Below are 20,985 nucleotides of genomic sequence, written 5' to 3'. Positions count from 1 at the left end.
CCGGCAGAACCCGGCCTCATCGCGGGGCAATTTACCATGACCGGCTGACCTACGAACCGGTACGTCTTTGGACCGTGGGAGGAAACCGGAGCGCCCGGGAGGGGGCGGGGGGACTATACTGGGTTTCGATCTCAAGTCATAGCGTTGTAGCTATGTACGGCGTGGAAGAAGATCCCTCACCACCACCCCTCTCCCCGAGAGGACCACAACCTTGCCGTAGGGCTTTGGAGGTTCGCGTGTCTCAAAGACCCGGGGAGCTATGTTGGCCGGAGGCAGGGCTCTCTTGGTAGGGTCAACCAGGGTCGAAGGGTAGAGGCCAGACTAAGAGTGTTTCAGCTCAGGGCCAACAACCCTGACTGGTCAAACCAAACTGATACGGAAATAGCAGTGAAGAATTCATCTGCACCTGAGTGGCCAAGGACAGGCAGAGTTGGGGGACCTTCGTTGCTGCCCTAAACGCCAGTGACATAAGAGGCAGAGGGTCAGCCCAACTCGTTTTAACTCCCTATTTACCATTACGTGGCCAAGTGGTTAAGGCATTGGACTAGCGACCTGAAGGTCGTGAGTTCGAGTCTCAGCCGAGGGGACGTAAACAACAGGAATTCTGCAGATGCTGGAAATTCAAGCAACACACATCAAAGTTGCCGGTGAACGCAGCAGGCCAGGCAGCATCTCTAGGAAGAGGTACAATCGACGTTTCAGGCCGAGACCCCAGGACGAAGGGTCTCGGCCTGAAACGTCGACTGTACCTCTTCCTAGAGATGCTGCCTGGCCTGCTGCCTTCACCAGCAACTTTGATGAGCCGAGGGAACGTGTTGTGTCCTTGAGCAAGGCACTTAATCACACAGTGCTCTGCGACAACACTGGTGCCAAGCTGTATGGGTCCTAATGCCCTTCCCTTGGACAACATCGGTGTCCTGGAGAGGGGAGACTTGTAGCATGGGCAACTGCCGGTCTTCCATACAACCTTGCCCAGGCCTGCGCCCTGGAGAGTGAAGACTTTCCAGGCGCCGATCCATGGTCTCGCAAGACTAACGGATGCATTTGGCCCAAACCTTTCCCGTCCGCAGTCCTGTCAAACTGTAAAGATCAAAAAATAACTTTATTTTGTCACATAGACATGGCAACAACCATCGCGAGGAAACGTTGGAGATGGATTGGGCATGAGGCGAGAGGCCAACTCCATGGTCAAGACAGCGCTTCATTTGACCCCCCCCCCCCCCAAGGGCGGAGGAAACGCGGGAGACCAAGGACAACTTGGCGCCGTGTCGGGGAGGCAGAAATGAGGACCCTGGACCTCGGGCACAATAGAGAAGATGGCCAAGGACAGAGAGAGAGAGAGAGAGGGAGGACCTTCATTGCTACCCTAAACGCAGGCGGCGGAACGGTCAGTAACTACCACGCACACGTCGAAACGCGCCGCGAAAAGTGCGTGGCTCGGCGTCAAATCAAACCAGCGAGCATTGTTCCGGGGGCAGCCAACGTGGGGTAGCCCACACTGACCAACCCTAACTCGTACCTCTTTGGGATGTGGGAGGAACCCAGAGCACCCGGAGGAAACCTACGCAGTCACGGGGGTGGGGGAACGTAGAGACTCTTCGCAGACAGTGGTGGGAATCGAACCCCAGTCGGCGATCGCTGCAACCCGGTTGAGCGAACCTCTATCGCGCCCCACCCACAGGTGAATCTGCCTTTACAGCTTTACACCTTCACAGGCGCTTTGCGACTCACGTTCTCCCATGGCTTGCGGTCATATATGGTGACATATCCATACCTTGATCATAAAATTAGTCCTGACGAAGGGTCTCGGCCTGAAACGTCGACTGCGCCTCTTCCTATAGATGCTGCTTGGCCTACTGCGTTCACCAGCAACTTTGATGTGTGTTGTTTCATAAAATTAGTATTTATTTATTGAGATATCGCAGGGAATAGGCCCTCCCGGCCCTTCGGCCCAGCAATCCCCCGGTTTCATCCTAGTCTAACCACGGGACAATTTACAATGACCAACTCCTCCAGCAACCGGTACGTCTTTGGACTGTGGGATGTCACAGGGGGGTGAGGGGTGGGGATACACACTCCTTACGGTCAGCGGTGGGAATTGAACCCTGCACCGTAAACCGTTGTGCTAACCACTACAAACAACAGGAATTCTGCAGCTGCTGGAAATTCCAGCAACACACATCAAAGTTGCTGGTGAACGCAGCAGGCCAGGCAGCATCTCTAGGAAGAGGTACAGTCGACGTTTCAGGCCGAGACCGTGGTGCTAACCACTACCCTACCGTGGGGGGTGGGGGGGGTGGGTTGGGGGAGAAGCCATTTTGACGAGATTTTCAGCGGAAGCGACCTCCGCTAATCCCCGCCTCTCAGATGGGTGCGAGTGAGGAATCGAGGGGCAGATGATGATAAATATGTGGAGAATATTTTTGTTTAAAAAAAAGGATTACTCCAACATATCCGACCACGGCCTCCCCTGCTGCATGGTGAAACCACACTTCGGCTGGAAGAACAACATCTGGGTAGCCTCCAACATGATGACAGGACTTGGATTTCTCGAACTTCTGGTAATTTCTTCCTCCTCCTCCTCCTTCTCTTTCTCAATTCCCCGGTCACTCTCGGTACTCGCCCATTCTCCCCCCTCACTTGCCCAATGCCTTCCTCCGGTTCCCCTTTTTCCCCTCTCCCCTCCGATCAGATTCCCCCTTCTTCACCAACTCACCCCCCTCCCCGCCCCACGTACCCCGTCGCCTGGTCTGACCTACCTCCAGCCCTTTATCCCGTTTCACCTCCCGGCTCTTTTACTTCACCCTCCTCTCCTCCCGGCTCCCGGTTCCACCGATCACCTGCCGCCTTGTACTTCTTGCCCCCCTGCACCCCCCCACCCTCCGGCCTCCTTAATCTGACTTCTTCCCCCTTTCCTTCCCAGTCCCGATGAAGGGTCTCGGCTGTTCACTCCCCTCCATAGACGCTGCTGAGTTCCTCCAGGGTTTTCTCTCTGGGTCTCCTGTCCCATGATCCTCTCGTATCCCTTTTGCCCATCACCTGTCCAGCTCTTGGCTCCATCCCTCCCCCTCCTGTCTTCTCCTATCATTTCGGATCTCCCCGTCCCCCTCCCACTTTCAAATCTCTTACTAGCTCTTCCTTCAGTTAGTCCTGACGAAGGGGCTCGGCCTGAAACGTCGACTGTACCTCTTCCTAGAGATGCTGCCTGGCCTGCTGCGTTCACCAGCAACTTTGATGTGTGTTGTTTTGTGTGTGTGTGTGTGTGTGTGTTGGTCCGGATTTCCAATGTCTGCAGAATCTCTTGTGTTAACATAGGATGGGGGGGGGGGTTGATGCTCGGCATGGGCTGAGGGGGCTGCTCCGTGCTGTGAAGACCCCAGTTCTTTGGCTAGGGCTCCGGGGGGAGGGGGTGGTAAATCGAGGGCAAGGCAGGTCTGGATGAACATGTTTTGTTGCCCGAGTCTGCGACACATTTTGCAAACCCACAGCCTGCGTCTCTCCCTCACTCTCAGTGAACATAGAACATAGAATAGTACAGCACAGTACAGGCCCTTCGGCCCACAATGTTGTGCCGACCCTCAAACCCTGCCTCCCATATAAGCCCCCACCTTAGATTCCTCCATATACCTGTCTAGTAGTCTCTTAAACTTCACTAGTGTATCTGCCTCCACCACTGACTCAGGCAGTGCATTCCACGCACCAACCACTCTCTGAGTAAAAAACCTTCCTTTAATATCCCCCTTGAACTTCCCACCCCTTACCTTAAAGCCATGTCCTCTTGTATTGAGCAGTGGTGCCCTGCGGAAGAGGCGCTGGCTGTCCACTCCATCTATTCCTCTTATTATCTTGTACACTTCTATCATGTCTCCTCTCATCCTCCTTCTCTCCAAAGAGTAAAGTCCTAGCTCCCTTAATCTCTGATCATAATGCATACTCTCTAAAGCAGGCAGCATCCTGGTAAATCTCCTCTGTACCCTTTCCAATGCTTCCACATCCTTCCTATAGTGAGGTGACCAGAACTGGACACAATACTCCAAGTGTGGCCTAACCAGAGTTTTATAGAGCTGCATCATTACATCGCGACTCTTAAACTCTATCCCTTGACTTATGAAAGCTGACACCCCATAAGCTTTCTTAACTACCCTATCCACCTGTGAGGCAACTTTCAGGGATCTGTGGACATGTACCCCCAGATCCCTCTGCTCCTCCACACTACCAAGTATCCTGCCATTTACTTTGTACTCTGCCTTGGAGTTTGTCCTTCCAAAGTGTACCACCTCACACTTCTCCGGGTTGAACTCCATCTGCCACTTCTCAGCCCACTTCTGCATCCTATAAATGTCTCCCTGCAATCTTTGACAATCCTCTATACTATCTACAACACCACCAACCTTTGTGTCGTCTGCAAACTTGCCAACCCACCCTTCTACCCCCACATCCAGGTCGTTAATAAACGTCCTTCCAGAAAAATATGCGGTAATCACCCGGGCAAGAGGAAGTGTAGAAATGCAACCAGATGTGGTGGGAGCGCGGTCGGGCTCAGCGAATCCACTTGCAACCTCCAGCCTCCAACTTTGTTTGTGAGCCAGATTTGCTTTGCATAGTGTAGCGGGGGAACGTGTGCCGCCGAACACAGGCTTCACATCTCCACATCCACAGCGACACGCACACACGCACACACACACACACAGACACACACACACACACAGCGACACGCACACACGCACACGCACACACGCACACGCACACACGTGAGGGGGAAGGTGGGTGGGTGGGGGAGAGGGGGGGATGAAGTGAGACACTGGGGGGTGATAGGTGAGACCAGGTGAGGGGGAAGGTGGGCGAGTGGGGGAGAGGGGGGATGAAGTGAGACACTGGGGGGTGATAGGTGAGACCAGGTGAGGGGGAAGGTGGGTGGGGGAGAGGGGGGATGAAGTGAGACACTGGGGGGTGATAGGTGAGACCAGGTGAGGGGGAAGGTAGGTGGGGGAGAGGGGGGATGAAGTGAGACACTGGGGGGTGATAGGTGAGACCAGGTGAGGGGGAAGGTGGGTGGGTGGGGGAGAGGGGGGGGATGAAGTGAGACACTGGGAGGTGATAGGTGAGACCAGGTGAGGGGGAAGGTGGGTGGGTAGGGGAGAGGGGGGAGGAAGTGAGACACTGGGAGGTGGTAGGTGAGACCAGGTGAGGGGGAAGGTGGGTGGGTGGGGGAGAGGGGGGATGAAGTGAGAAACTGGGAGGTGATGGGTGAGACCAGGTGAGGGGGAAGGTGGGTAGGGGAGAGGGGGGATGAAGTGAGACACTGGGAGGTGATGGGTGAGACCAGGTGAGGGGGAAGGTGGGTGGGTGGGGGAGAGGGGGGATGAAGTGAGAAACTGGGAGGTGATGGGTGAGACCAGGTGAGGGGGAAGGTGGGTAGGGGAGAGGGGGGATGAAGTGAGACACTGGGAGGTGATGGGTGAGACCAGGTGAGGGGGAAGGTGGGTGGGTGGGGGAGAGGGGGGATGAAGTGAGACACTGGGAGGTGGTAGGTGAGACCAGGTGAGGGGGAAGGTTGGTGGGTGGGGGAGTGGGGGGATGAAGTGAGACACTGGGAGCTGATAGGTGAGACCAGGTGAGGGGGAAGGTGGGTGGGTGGGGGAGAGGGGGGATGAAGTGAGACACTGGGAGCTGATAGGTGAGACCAGGTGAGGGGGAAGGTGGGTGGGTGGGGGAGAGGGCGGATGAAGTGAGACACTGGGAGGTGACAGGTGAGACCAGGTTAGGGGGAAGGTGGGCGGGGGGGGGAGGGGGGATGAAATGAGACACTGGGAGGTGACAGGTGAGACCAGGTGAGGGGGAAGGCGGGTGAAGTAAGGAGTTTGTACTCCGGGTACTCCGATTTCCTCCCACATTCAAAAGACGTGCGGGTCAGAGTCAGCAAGTTGCGGGCATGCCCACATTTACGCCGGAAGCGTGGTCACCCTTGCGGGCGGCCACCTCCACCCTCCCCTCCTGAAACATTCCGGCGTTCGCGCAAGAAACGAATCTTTGATCTTTCAACATATGCGGGGAGGCCGTTCGTAGCAACGGACGCCGTCGCTAAGCGATGTTTCCTTTTTTATTTTATTTTTTAATTCGTTCCAAGCTCTCTGCTGCGTCAGGAAGTGTGTTTCCTAAAATCCGGCTTGAAACAGAGGGACTTTTGTCAAAGTTTGGCGGAGATGAATTGATTCAGTGTTTACATCAGCGAACGGCTGTCCGCACTCGCGGGTCTTTCGGAAACTTTGGAGACTTGCCAGGGAGTTCTTGGTTACGTCACCTTTATTTGGTATAAAAGCTGAGCACAAGAGAGAGTGAGACACCCGCTAGCGCCAGAAACTTAATCGGGAGTGTGATTTTGACTGCCTTTCGGTCAGGGGATGGACGCAAAGTCGCTCAGGAGCAAATCCTCTTCAGGTAAACCCAGTCCCTTCCGATCTTTGGCTTCCTGACTGAGACGCTAGACTCATTTAAGTCTGCGGCCGTTTTTACTTGAAGTTTTCCTGCCGTCGCCCCAGAATTACAGGCAAACTGTAGCGATTCTGTCAACCACGGGATTATGTACAAGCTAATTACAGAGTTGAGGGCCATTCTCCCTTCCGGGCCGCTTTAAGGTGTTTCGCGTTTGCCAGCGGACTATCCTTGACCAAGATCCCTTTTTATCAACCCTCGTGTCGCTGCCGCCTTCTAACCGAATTCCGGTGCCCCAGCTCTCCGGCGACCGCACCTAACTAACTTCTCCCCGGCTATGATGGAGGGGAAGGGCTCCCCACCCCCCACCCCCAAACAGAACTCTGGAATCGAGGCGGCTTCCGTGGCCTCGGTCGGTGATGGTGGGAAGGCGGAGGTTTAGCTCTGCAGCGAGGGCTAGGGTTCGGTCCCCGACTACGGTTCGTTTTGAGGGGTGGGGGTGTTTTTTTAAAGATTTGCTCTCTTTGTCACACGTACAGTGAACCGCCTCATTTGCCCCGCAGCCCCCAACAAGTGTCGCCAAGCCCACAACTCATGAACCCCAATCCGTACTTTTTTTTTGGGGGGGGGTAGGAGGAAATCCGCGAGGTTGCGGCGAGAACGCGCACACCCCTTGCAGGCTGCGGCGGGATTTGAACCCCCGGTCTCACAGCGGTAACGACACGCCGCCGCGCTGCCCTGGATGCGGGGATATTAACTGGGCGCTGTCAATCGTCCTCTCCCCCCCCCGCCCCCCGCCCTTTCCTCTTCAATTTAGGTGGGTGGAAAGTTAGCATGTGCGAGTTCTCGCTTTGAGGGACGGCATGGACTCGGTGGGCTGATTGGCGTCTGATATCTGAAACAAGAGAGCGAAAGTTTAAGATTATGAGGGTTATTATTTATTATTTAAGACTAGACAGGGTCTTTTTTCCTTTTTTTTTTAAAGCCATTCACCCCTTTCCGAGGCACAGCGTGCTGTGTCCTGGGCCAGTCTCACCCACTTGATAGTCCCGGTGGCTTTCACGGACTTGCGTCTCACCACATGCGCCTTCGAAGAGTTGGCCGCTTCCCTAGGGCGGTTAAAGTAAATACCAGGCAGCCTAGCTTTATAAAGCAGGGCTTTTCAATCTTTTTAATGCCACGGACCCCCCCCCCCACCATTAACTGTGGGTCTATGGACCAGCTGCTTTAAGGTGATCAGTGCTGCCGGGCTTGGAGAGAGCGTCCGAAAGGCTATGCGAGCTGGAACTTTGGAGATAAGATGGATGCGAGGTGACTTGACAGAGGCACAGATAGTCACAGTCGTATTTTATTGATCCCGGGGGAAATTGGTTTTCGTTACAGTTGCACCAACCAAGAATAGAGTATAAATATAGCAATATAAAACCATAAATAATTAAATAGTAATATGTAAATTATGCCAGATGGAAATAAGTCCAGGACCAGCCTATTGGCTCAGGGTGCCTGACCCTCCAAGGAAGGAGTTGTAAAGTTTGATGGCCACAGGCAGGAATGACTTCCTATGACGCTCTGTGTTGCATCTCGGTGGAATGAGTCTCTGGCTGAATGTACTCCTGTGCCCACCCAGTACATTATGTAGTGGATGGGAGACATTGTCCAAGATGGCATGCAACTTGGACAGCATCCTCTTTTCAGACACCACCGTCAGAGAGTCCAGTTCTGTCCCCACAACATCACTGGCCTTACGAATGAGTTTGTTGATTCTGTTGGTGTCTGCTACCCTCAGCCTGCTGCCCCAGCACACAACAGCAAACACGGTCGCACTGGCCACCACAGACTCGTAGAACATCCTCAGCATCGTCCGGCAGATGTTAAAGGACCTCAGTCTCCTCAGGAAATTGAGAGCTGACGGAGACATTTTCATAGGGTAGAGATGGCTAACGCGAGGGGAACTTCAGTTTACGATGTTTTGCTAGAAAGTATATAGGGATGTCCGGATGGTAGGATTTGTGGAGCGCATTGCCAGGGGTGGCGGTAGACACGGATACATTAGGGGCATTTAAGAGACTCTGAGGTAGGCGCACGTATGATAGAGTAATGGAGGGCTATGTGGAAGGGAAGGGTTAAACTGACCTCAAAGTAGGTTAAAGGGTCGGCACAACATCACGGACCGAATGGCCTGTATTCTCTGTTCTGTGCTGTAGACCGTCAGCGGGCAGGTGTACGGTTTGAATTGGCATCCTGTTACAGCACGGGTACTGCGGGCCGAAGGGCCTGTTGCGAACCAATACTGTTTCGCGTCCGGTCGAAAATCTGACCGCCCCAGGCCCTCTTCAGCACGGGGACGTTCCCAAGTGCGCGTCCCTCGCCTGGCGGCGGATGGGTTAATAGGAGGCAGGTTGCTCCCACATGACTGCCGGGCTCGGAATCTGGGGGAGAAACGTTGAAAGGACTTGGTAGCAGCCCGTGGCCCCCGGTCCGACGACCCCGTTTGTCGACACCCCTCCCGCGTCAGAGCTCTTCCTTCTCCGAGGAGTTGAGGCACAGTTTGGAGTTCGGGGGGAAAGATTGGCAGCCTTTCAGCAGGGTGCGGCTGGGTAGACCTGGAGCCCAGAGCTGTACAGCTCATGGAAAGCGGAGCCTTCAGCCCCAACTCCTAACCCTTTCCTGTCCACGTAACTATCGGGGCGTCTTTTAAACCTTGCTGCACCTGCCCCAGCCACTTTCTCTGACAGTTCATTCTGTGTCCTGACCACCCGCTGGGTGAAAAGCTTTCCCCTCTCCCCCTGCCCCACTATCTTTACTCTCTTCCACACGACTTATTTAAAACAACACTTAGGCGCCCTAGAAGTTTTTTTTTTATAAATATATGGTTTCAGATGGCTTGGCCTCCGCAGAGCCCTGATCTCAACATCAGCGAGGCTGTCTGGGATTACCCGGAGGGACAGAAACAAGCGAAGCAGCCAAGGTCTGTGGCGAGCTCTCCAAGACGCTCGGAACAACCTACCAGCCATGTTCCTTATAAAACTGCACAGAGTACCCAAGAGGATTCATGCAGTTTTAAAGGATCGCACCAAATATTGTTTTGATTTAGGGTTTTTAAAAAAACTTTTTGCTGCTTTTTGTAGTTTCTTTATATTTATAAACTCTCCATTTCATTATTTTTGAAAGCATCTTCCTTTTACAGAATCTTTTCCATGTGCCTAAGACTATTACACAGTATATGTGTATTCCTTGTATTTTACATTATATATAGTGTCACTTTATGGACATACAATCAATCTATGTATATAAGCTATCTGGTGTATTCATATTTATTGTTTTCTATTATTGGATTTTTAAAATCTTACTGTGTTTTTTTTTGTGCCGCATCAGATCTGGAGTAACAATTATTTTGTTCTTCCTAACACTTGCGTAAACAATCTTGAATCTTTTCTTAATTTTTTTTTGGCATCCGTTAGTCTTGCGAGACCATGGATCTGCACCTGGAAAGTCTTCACTCTCCAGGGCGCAGGCCTGGGCAAGGTTGTATGGAAGACCAGCAGTTGTCCATGCTGCAAGTCTCCCCTCTCCACGACACCGATGTTGCCCAAGGGAAGGGCATCAGGACCCATACAGCTTGGTACTGGTGTCGTCGCAGAGCAATGTGTAATTAAGTGCCTTGCTCAAGGACACAACACACTGCCTTGGCTGGGGCTCGAACTCACGAGCTTCAGGTCACTAGTCCAATGCCTTAACCACTTGGCCACGTGCCCACATTTTAATATATTTTTTTAAACGTATGATGCGTGCAGCTGCTGCCAAATGGAACTTTTCATGACATGCATTTGCCAGTGATAATAAACCTGGTTCTCATCTCTTCTTTCTGATTCCCTTTCCCTGGGGAAACAGCTGATTGCATTCACATTATCTATATCCCTCATGATCTTGCACACCCCTGTAAGGTCATCCCTCAGTCCAATGAACAAATTCCTACCCCCCCCCAACCTTCCTCTGTAACTCTGGCCCGCGAGTCCTGCAGCATTCTTGAACCTTTTAGTGTTTTTTTTAAAGTAAGCTTTGGAATCAAATTATCTGAACAGTTCATGAATCCACTTATAAACGTTGACCGCACCACTACCATTAGCCTTCCCTGTTCCCTCGCACCATTGCCCACTGGCTTAAGATCGCTATTCCATGGTGCTCCCCACCTCTGATCTATCAGAGGTGGGGAACATCACGCAATAGCGATCTTAAGCCAGTGGGTGATAGAAACATAGAAACATAGAAAATAGGTGCAGGAGTAGGCCATTCGACCCTTCGAGCCTGCACCGCCATTTATTATGATCATGGCTGATCATCCAACTCAGAACCCAGCCTTCCCTCCATACCCCCTGACCCCTGTAGCCACAAGGGCCATATCTAACTTCCTTTTAAACATAGCTAATGAACTGGCCTCAACAGTTTGCTGTGGCAGAGAATTCCACAGATTCACCACTCTCTGTGTGAAGAAGTTTTTCCTAACCTCGGTCCTAAAAGGCTTCCCCTCTATCCTCAAACTGTGACCCCTCGTTCTAGACCTCCCCAACATCGGGAACAATCTTCCCGCATCTAGCCTGTCCAATCCCTTTAGGATCTTATACGTTTCAATCAGATCCCCCCTCAATCTTCTAAATTCCAACGAGTACAAGCCCAGTTCATCCAGTCTTTCTTCATATGAAAGACCTGCCATCCCAGGAATCAATCTGGTGAACCTTCTTTGTACTCCCTCTATGGCAAAGATGTCTTTCCTCAGATTAGGGGACCAAAACTGCACACAATACTCCAGGTGTGGTCTCACCAAGGCCTTGTACAACTGCAGTAGTACCTCCCTGCTCCTGTACTCGAATCCTCTCGCTATAAATGCCAGCATACCGTTCGCCTTTTTCACCGCCTGCTGTACCTGCATGCCCACTTTCAATGACTGGTGTATAATGACACCCAGGTCTCGTTGCACCTCCCCTTTTCCTAATCGGCCACCATTCAGATAATAATCTGTTTTCCTATTTTTGCCACCAAAGTGGATAACTTCACATTTATCCACATTAAATTGCATCTGCCATGAGTTTGCCCACTCACCCAACCTATCCAAGTCACCCTGCATCCTCTTAGCATCCTCCTCACTGCTAACACTGCCACCCAGCTTTGTGTCATCCGCAAACTTGGAGATGCTGCATTTAATTCCCTCATCCAAGTCATTAATATATATTGTAAACAACTGGGGTCCCAGCACTGAGCCTTGTGGTACCCCACTAGTCACCGCCTGCCATTCTGAAAAGGTCCCGTTTATTCCCACTCTTTGCTTCCTGTCTGCTAACCAATTCTCCACCCACACCAATACCTTACCCCCAATACCATGTGCTTTAAGTTTGCACACTAATCTCCTGTGTGGGACCTTGTCAAAAGCCTTTTGAAAATCCAAATATACCACATCCACTGGTTCTCCCCTATCCACTCTACTAGTTACATCCTCAAAAAATTCTATGAGATTCGTCAGACATGATTTTCCTTTCACAAATCCATGCTGACTTTGTCCGATCATTTCACCGCTTTCCAAATGTGCTGTTATCACATCCTTGATAACTGACTCCAGCAGTTTCCCCACCACTGACGTTAGGCTAACCGGCCTATAATTCCCCGGTTTCTCTCTCCCTCCTTTTTTTAAAAAGTGGGGTTACATTAGCCACCCTCCAATCCTCAGGAACTAGTCCAGAATCTAACGAGTTTTGAAAAATTATCACTAATGCATCCACTATTTCTTGGGCCACTTCCTTAAGCACTCTGGGATGCAGACCATCTGGCCCTGGGGATTTATCTGCCTTCAATCCCTTCAATTTACCTAACACCACTTCCCTACTAACATGTATTTCGCTCAGTTCCTCCATCTCACTGGACCCTCTGTCCCTTACTATTTCTGGAAGATTATTTATGTCCTCCTTAGTGAAGACAGAACCAAAGTAATTATTCAATTGGTCTGCCATGTCCTTGCTCCCCATAATCAATTCACCTGTTTCTGTTTGCAGGGGACCTACATACGTCTTTATCAGTCTTTTCCTTTTTACATATCTATAAAAGCTTTTACAGTCCGTTTTTATGTTCTCTGCCAGTTTTCTCTCATAATCTTTTTTCCCCTTCCTAATTAAGCCCTTTGTCCTCCTCTGCTGAACTCTGAATTTCTCCCAGTCCTCAAGTGAGCCACTTTCTCTGGCTAATTTGTATGCTACTTCTTTGGAATTGATACTACCCCTAATTTCTCTTGTCAGCCACGGGTGCACTACCTTCCTTGATTTATTCTTTTGCCAAACTGGGATGAACAATTGTTGTAGTTCATCCATGCAACCTTTAAATGCCTGCCATTGCATATCCACCGTCAATCCTTGAAGTGTCATTTGCCAGTCTATCTTAGCTAATTCACGTCTCATACCTTCAAAGTTACCCCTCTTTAAGTTCAGAACCTTTGTTTCTGAATTAACTACGTCACTCTCCATGTTAATGAAGAATTCCACCATATTATGGTCACTCTTACCCAAGGGGCCTCTCACGACAAGATCGCTAATTAACCCTTCCTCATTGCTCAAAACCCAGTCCAGAATAGCCTGCTCTCTAGTCGGTTCCTCGACATGTTGGTTCAAAAAACCATCCCGCATACATTCCAAGAAATCCTCTTCCTCAGCACCTTTACCAATTTGGTTCACCCAGTCTACATGTAGATTGAAGTCACCCATTATAACTGCTGTTCCTTTATTGCACACATTTCTAATTTCCTGTTTAATACCATCTCCGACCTCACTACTACTGCTAGGTGGCCTGTACACAACTCCCAGCAGCGTCTTCTGCCCCTTAGTGTTACGCAGCTCTACCCATATCGATTCCACATCTTCCCGGCTTATGTCCTTCCTTTCTATTGCGTTAATCTCTTTTTTAACCAGCAACGCCACCCCACCTCCCCTTCCTTCATGTCTATCCCTCCTGAATATTGAATATCCCTGAACGTTGAGCTCCCATCCCTGGTCACCCTGGAGCCATGTCTCTGTGATCCCAACTATATCATAATCATTAATAACAATCTGCACTTTCAATTCATCCACCTTATTACGAATGCTCCTTGCATTGACACATAAAGCCTTCAGGCGCTCTTTTACAACTCTCTTAGCCCTTGTACAATTATGTTGAAAAGTGGCCCTTTTTAATGCTTGCCCTGGATTTGTCGGCCTGCCACTTTTACTTTTCCCCTTTGTACTTTTTGCTTCTACGCTCACTTTACACCCCTCTGTCTCTCTGCACTGGTTCCCATCCCTCTGTTGTGAAGTAACCTCCTCACACCTAGCCGCTTTAATTTGATTCCCACCCCCCAACCATTCTAGTTTAAAGTCACCTCAGTAGCCCCCGCTAATCTCCCTGCCAGGATATTGGTCCCCCTAGGATTTAAGTGTAACCCGTCCTTTTTGTACAGGTCACACCTGCGCCAAAAGAGGTCCCAATGATCCAAAAACTTGAATCCCTGCCCCCTGCTCCAATCCCTCAGCCACGCATTTATCCTCCACCTCATCGCATTCCTACTCTCACTGTCACGTGGCACAGGCAGTAATCCCGAGATTACTACCTTTGCGGTCCTTTTTCTCAACTCCCTTCCTAGCTCCCTATATTCTTCTTTCAGGACCTCATCCCTTTTCCTACCTATGTCATTGGTACCTATATGTACCAGGACCTCTGGCTCTTCACCCTCCCACTTCAGGATATCTTGGACACGATCAGAAATATCCCGGACCCTGGCACCAGGGAGGCAAACTACCATCCGAGTCTCTGGACTGCGTCCACAGAATCGCCTATCTGACCCCCTTACTATCGAGTCCCCTATCACAACTTGCATGGGGAGCACCATGCAATAGCGATCTTAAGCTATTAACCAAACTAAACAGCATATCAATAATGATAATTTAAAAAAACAAATTGTGAAAGCTATGTTATTATTATTATTGATATACTGTTTAGTTTGGTTAATAGGTTGGCTCTTATTATACTTATTGATATATTGACTTGATTATTTTAATGTATTTTTCTTTGTCAATTTTCAATAATAATTAATAAAAAGATTTAAAAATGAAATGAAAATGATCTTAAGCCAGTGGGTGACGGTGGAAGGGAACAAGCAAGGCTAATGACAGTGATCTGGTCAAAGTTTACAAATTGGATTCACGAGGTGGAGATTAACGCCACATCTCCCTCCCTCGAATTTCAAAGTACCTTTATCATCAATGTATGTATAAATTATACAACCTTGAGATTCGTCTGCTTACAGGCAGCCAAAAGCAAGGAACCTGAAAGAACCCAATTTTTTTTTTAAAAAAAGACCAACACCCAATATGCTGGTAGAATGTGAGACAATTCTTGTGTGGAGTTGTGGAGAGCACAGGAGGGAGATAACATATACTATCATCCTTCCGTAGTTGTTCTCAACCAGCGAGGTATGCTCTGGCAGTGTGGCGCCCTGCCACGAAAAAGCAATGAATCGATGCCACATCGCTGCCCTCCGGGTCATGCCCTCTTCTCATTGCTACCATTGGGTGGAGGTACCGCACGCAACATTCTAAGAACAATTTTTGTCCCCAGTTATATTCGTGACTGTTCTATGAACTGTTACGTACCCCGTAACTGGGTTGCCAAACCAGCAGAAATGGATCACTCAGTTGGAGTCTGGAGTACTAGAACTAAGAAAGTTTTATTAAAGAAACAAGCAACACAGTAATCGAAAGGATAATAAATGCAACAATTCAACAATGATAAACACACATGTGCACAGCATTAAGATAACAGCATCAATCAAGCTCTATCATTGTCTAGGGGTAAATGACCAATTTCAAAATGACTCAAAGTTCAGTCCAGTTAGTAGTCCAGTTCGCAGTAATCGTGGCCATGGCGATGGACAACGTGGGGGAAGAGAGACAGAATAGGAACAACTGATCATTCAGAACGGCTTCACTCACAGACCAGCGGGATGGCTCACAAACAGCATTTGGGGCAGGTCCTTGGTGATGTCACCTGAGGTCACCGACTGTGACCCCTCCTCCAGATGCGGTCGATCCTCTGCAGTGAACCCGGCACCCAGGCAAGGGCGGACACACACCGGGTTCCCGCTGATCGTACCTTTCCACCCTTGTCGTTGTCTGGCACTTCTCACCCACTCGTGAGAGGCGCACCGCTTCCAGGGTCTCGTTACCTCGGGTGGCGTGTGTGTCTGTCTTAGCGAACCTGTCCCTTTTTATCCCCCTGCTGGGGTATCGCCTGTCCATCACTTCAAACAGTTCAGGGTTCAAAGGGGGGAGCCGCTCCAGACAGCTCTCTCTCCCACATCCCTTCATTACACATCTCCAGACGCTGCTCCATTGTTCCTTATCTCTCCTTCCCCTGAGGGCAGGTGGCAGACCAAACTGCTGATGCCACTGATGCTAGCCCAGGCCAGCAAACATCTTAATTTTATGTGTATTCTCGTAACAGAACCCATGAACACTATTCCACTTTCCTACTGTTTATTTATTTTCTGTTCATAACTTTGCCAAATTTCACAACAGATGTCAGTGATACTAAGTCTGATCGTGTTAGAGGCATTTTAGAAACATAGAAAACCTACAGCACAATTCAGGCCCTTCGGCCCACAATGCTGTGCTGAACATGTACTTACTTCAGAAATTACCTAGGGTTACCCATAGCCCTCTATTTTTCTACGCTCCATGTACCTATCCAGGAGTCTCTTAAAAGACCCTATTGTATCCGGCTCCACTACCATCGCCGGCAGCCCATTCCACGCACTCACCACTCTCTGTGTAAAAAAAAATTACCCCTGACATCTCCTCTGTACCTACTTCCAAGCACCTTAAAACTGTGCCCTCTCGTGTTAGCCATTTCAACCCCGGGAAAAAGCCTCTGACTATCCACACGATCAATACCTCTCATAGAAACACAGAAACATAGAAAATAGGTACAGGAGTAGGCCATTTGGCCCTTCGAGCCTGCGTCGCCATTCAGTATGATCATGGCTGATCATCCAACTCAGAACCCTGTACCTGCCTTCTCTCCATACCTCCTGATCCCTTTAGCCACAAGGGCCATATCTAACTCCCTCTTAAATACAGCCGATGAACTGGCCTCAACTGTTTCCTGTGGCGGAGAATTCCACAGATTCACCACTCTCTGTGTGAAGAAGTTTTTCCTCATCTCGGTCCTAAAAAGCTTCCCCTTTATCCTTAAACCCTTTATCCTTAGACTGTGACCCCTCATTCCAGACTTCCCAACATCAGGAACAATCTTCCTGCATCTAGCCTGTCCAATCCCTTTAGGATTTTATACATTTCAGTAAGCTCCCCCCTCAATCTTCTAAATTCCAGCGAGTATAAGCCTAGTCGATCCAGTCTTTCTTCATATGAAAGTCCTGCCATCCCAGGAATCAATCTGGTGAACCTTCTTTGTACTCCCTCTATGGCAAGAATGTCTTTCCTCAGATTAGGGGACGAAAACTGCACACAATACTCTAGGTGTGGTCTCACCAAGGCCTTGTACAACTGCATCATCTTATACACCTCTATCAGGTCACCTCTCGTCCTCCGTCGCTCCAAGGAGAAAAGGCCGAGTTCACTCAACCAGCCTCTCAATTTTAAAGCCTCTCAGATAGGCGTATGACGCTGCACAGAATGGAGGGATAGGGGCACTGCGTAAACAGAAAGGATTCATTTTGTTAGTTCAATTACTAGTGTAACTATCTCGGCACAGTGTTGTGTACCTGTATGCTTCAATCGTCTAACATCTTCCACAATGCCATCACGTTCTTGACCAGAGCTGTTGTCGTGGCTATCCCTCGAGGTCGAGGATGATGGTCTTCATTCTGTTGATCTACTTATGGGCTCTCAAGTGGTCTCTGAGTCCAATCTTGGCTTTGGAAGTTCTTCCACATTCAGGGCAGGTAGTTCCAGATGGCAGATCAGGCTTTGGTTGTTGTTGCCTCTCTTTCCATTTTCTTCTCCTGCCTTCTAATTCTGCACATCTATTGGCTTTGAAAGTTACCTATTAACTTCATGACGTGGGAGATTACACCAAAACGATCAGTCCGGGTCCTAGAGCGAGGCACCGCCTGGTGCTTGGGCAATTTAAAACGCCGGTCCGGATAGACTGGCAAGCCCGAGTGTCGGGATGATTTCGCTCGCTCTGTGCGGCGCCGAGGCTGTGAACTGCTCGTCTCCGCAAGTATTGCAGTGTTTTTTTTTTTCTCCTTGCTAATATGATGGACCGAGAACCAGGGCCGGCTGCTCTGAGGCCTCAGTCTGGTTCAGGCTGCCGTCATTTTGCTCCTTTTGCCGACACGATGTGCTGGGCACGTGGCCAGGTGGTTAAGTCGTTCGTCTAGTGATCTGAAGGTCGCTAGTTCGAGCAGCGTGTTTGTGCCCTTGAGCGAGGCACTTAACCACACATTGCTCTAGTCTGTGTGAGGAGGGGCGCCCCACACAGGCTTCCAGTCTGCGCCTTGTAAGGCATGAAAATGCCCGACGCAGGCCTCTCATGGTCTGAGTCGACGTTCCCTCCCTCCTCCTCCCATGTGTGCGCGTGTTTTCTTCCGTCTTTCTCTGCACAGTCACGTTTCAACCGTGTTCTTACGGGTTTGTGGCTGCCAGTTAATAGACAGATCTGAAAGTAGCTTATGCATTATTTGAACCTTGAATGAACCTCCTAGCCGTGGGTCTTTGGGAGGCGGGAGGAAAGCGGAGGAGACCCACACGGTCACGGGGAGAACGGACAACCTCCTTGCAGGCAGCGGCGGGAATTGAACCCGCGTCACTGCCGCCGTAAAGCCACCCTAAGCACTGCGCCACCCTGCTGCCCGCAACCCTTTTCTTCCTCTGCTTGCGTCGGTGTCAATCTGCTCATTTTGACTGTGTGAGTATCTTTGAGTACATGTTAATTCAGTGTCTGCTGCTGCTAAGTTAATTCACATGACGCTTAGCAATAATCCTGAACTGCTGTTTCTCTCTCTCCAGGGTCCGCAGTACTTCTCCTCTTCGTCTGTGCCGGCGTTGCAAGCTGGAAGCAAGCGGCCGCGGTTTCCCTGAGCCCCAGGTCCACAGACTGGCCGGCCACCTCCATCCAACAGCCCGACCGTAACCAGAGCTGGGCGTCGTCCAGCGCAGTGACCAGAAGTACGAGGACAACGCGGTTAAGGTTCGTGCTCCACACGCTGAACAACGCCGACTACGAGGACTCCGAGGACTATGGGGAGGAGGAGCCCACGACGCCGCCGGCCGAGCTCGGCCCCCTGCCCGCCTGCGACTACAAGCCCTGCCGGCATATGCAGGTCCCCTGCGTGGAGCTGCAGCGTGCCCAGCCGTGCCTGTGTGTCGGCGTGTCGGGCAGCGACGTGCCGCCGTCCCAGCCCAGGCTGCAGCAGGTGACGGCGGCGTGGGACCACGGGGCCAGCGTGCACTGGTGCGCTCCGCTGTCCAAGGTGAGCAGCTACCGCCTGGTACACTGGCCGAAGGGCGGCTCGCACAACGTGACCACCCAGCCCATCTCCAGCCGCCACCGCCTCTTCGCCCTGGACGGCCTGGAAGCCGCCACCACCTACGTGGTCTGCGTCCTCGCCGTCAACCCGGCCGGTGCCAGCGGGCTCTCCCAGCGGGACCTGGAGGCGGCAAACCCCGGGTCGGGGCCCTGCCTGGCCTTCAGCACCCGCTCCACCCGTAAGCTGATCCTTTACCTGGGCGTCGCCGTCTGCCTGCTCGTCGTGCTCAGCGTCCTCTGTGTCCTCCTCCGGTGCTTCTGCGCCAAGCCCCGGCGCTCACCGGCCCCTTCCTCCCTCGCCCTCGGCCTCCGCAACCCGACCTACGAGCACGACAAGAGCAGCCAGCAGACGGCCTAGGCGAGGGATACTGTCAGTGCCGAGGGAGGTTTTGGACTGTCGAGCATCCCTGCTGTACCCCGGGTGGAGGTTGAAAAGCCCCCTGTGGCAGAAAGGGGGTAGGGAAGTACCAGGAAAAGGGCTCTGAGTTGGGGGGAGAGCCTGAGGGAAGGCCATTCGGCCCCTCTATCTATTCTACCATTTTTAATATCATGATTTGATCTACCTCAGAACTATTTTCTTTGTCTGTAAAATCCTATGGGGATTTCTGAATGCACTGATGACGATGTCTCCACGGCCCTCTTGGGAAGAGGACCCCGAAGATCTGGGTGAAGAAATTTGGAACTTTTCCAGAGCGAAGAGATGTCTGGTGGAGGAGCCCGGTGGGTCGGGCAGCTTCCGACCCGCCGAGTGGAGGGAAGCGGGCAGTGGACATTTGGGGCCAACGTACCTCATTGGGACTGCGGGGGGGTGGGGATGGAGGGGAGATGACCAGTATAAAGAGGGAGGAGTGGAGCAAAAGACAAGTGCGAGGTGTTGGGGGGACAGGGGGTCACCAACCAGGGTAGGACTTGCGCAGTGAACAGCAGGGCACTGAGGAGTGCAGTAGAACAAAGGCAATAGATGTCCATGTTTCCTAGAAAGTGTCGTCACAGGTAGTTAGGGTCCTAAAGAGACCTTTTCGGCCTTCATAAATCAAAGCGTTGAGTACAGGAGATGGAATGTTTATGCTGAAGTTGTTTAAGACGTTGGTGAGGCCTCATTTTGGAGTATTGTGTGCAGCTTTGGTCACCTACCAACAGGAAAGGCACATGTAAGGTTGAAAGAGCACAGAGAAAATTTACAAGGATGTTGCCGGGTCTGGAGGACCTGAGTTATAAGGAAATATCAAATGGGTTGGGAGTTTATTCCTCGGAGCACAGGAGGATGAGCGGAGATAGAAGAAAGGATCAGCCATGATTGGTGGAGTAGACTCGATGGGCCAAATGGCCTAATTCTGCTCCTTACGGTCTTGATAGAGGTACACAAAATTCTGAGGGGTGTAGAATAGGGTAAATGCAAGCAGGATTTTTCCACTGAGGTTGGGTAAGACTAGAACTAGAGGGCACGGGTGAAAGTGGGATTTTTAAGGGGAGCCTGAGGGTAGTGAGAGTGTGGAATGAGCTGTCAGCGGAAAAGGTGGATGCGGGTTGGAATTCGACAGTTAAGAGAAGTTCAGATAGATAAATGGATGGGAGGGGTATGGAGGGCTACGGGTCCCGGAGCAGGTCGATGGGAATGGGCAGATTAATCGTTCGGCATGGACTAGAGGGGCCGAAGGGCCTGTTTCTGTCATGTTCTATGACTCTAAAAGCTGTAAGCGAGGAAGGGGGTGATAGAGGGGGCAAGAGTGGAAGTTGCGGGAAGTTAATGGGATTTGAGGGTGGATGATGGAACCAGCTGCCAGAGGTGGGCCTCCACGTTCCATCAGGCGGTCCAGAGGAGAACGCCGAGGCAGAGCGTGGCTCAGAGACGCGGAAGCTGCCAGCTGAGGGCATATCCAGAGCGTGTGTCCTGTCTGGGATGCTTCCCGTTCTCCGCGGTCCACGCCTCAAACTCCTTCCGAGAATCTGGGAGAAACTTTAGAAATTGGCGACCGACCTGGCAGCCAAACC

General features: G+C 51.1%; 1 protein-coding gene across 1 annotated transcript; it reads left to right on the top strand.

Annotated features, from left to right (window-relative positions):
* The first annotated feature begins 6,337 nt into the window (after positions 1 to 6,337).
* Positions 6,338 to 19,786, top strand: LOC134339592 (LRRN4 C-terminal-like protein). Its single transcript, XM_063036225.1, has 2 exons — positions 6,338 to 6,438; positions 18,474 to 19,786. Exons 1-2 carry the CDS (start codon positions 6,402 to 6,404, stop codon positions 19,349 to 19,351), a joined length of 915 nt encoding a protein of 304 aa, XP_062892295.1. The 5' UTR covers positions 6,338 to 6,401; the 3' UTR covers positions 19,352 to 19,786.
* The last annotated feature ends 1,199 nt before the right edge of the window (positions 19,787 to 20,985 follow it).

Source organism: Mobula hypostoma, chromosome 30, assembly GCF_963921235.1.
Source record: "Mobula hypostoma chromosome 30, sMobHyp1.1, whole genome shotgun sequence".
Classification (NCBI taxonomy): Eukaryota; Metazoa; Chordata; class Chondrichthyes; order Myliobatiformes; family Myliobatidae; genus Mobula; species Mobula hypostoma.
The sequence above is the reverse complement of the archived record's forward strand: the minus strand, read 5'-3'. Positions and strand labels throughout refer to the sequence as shown.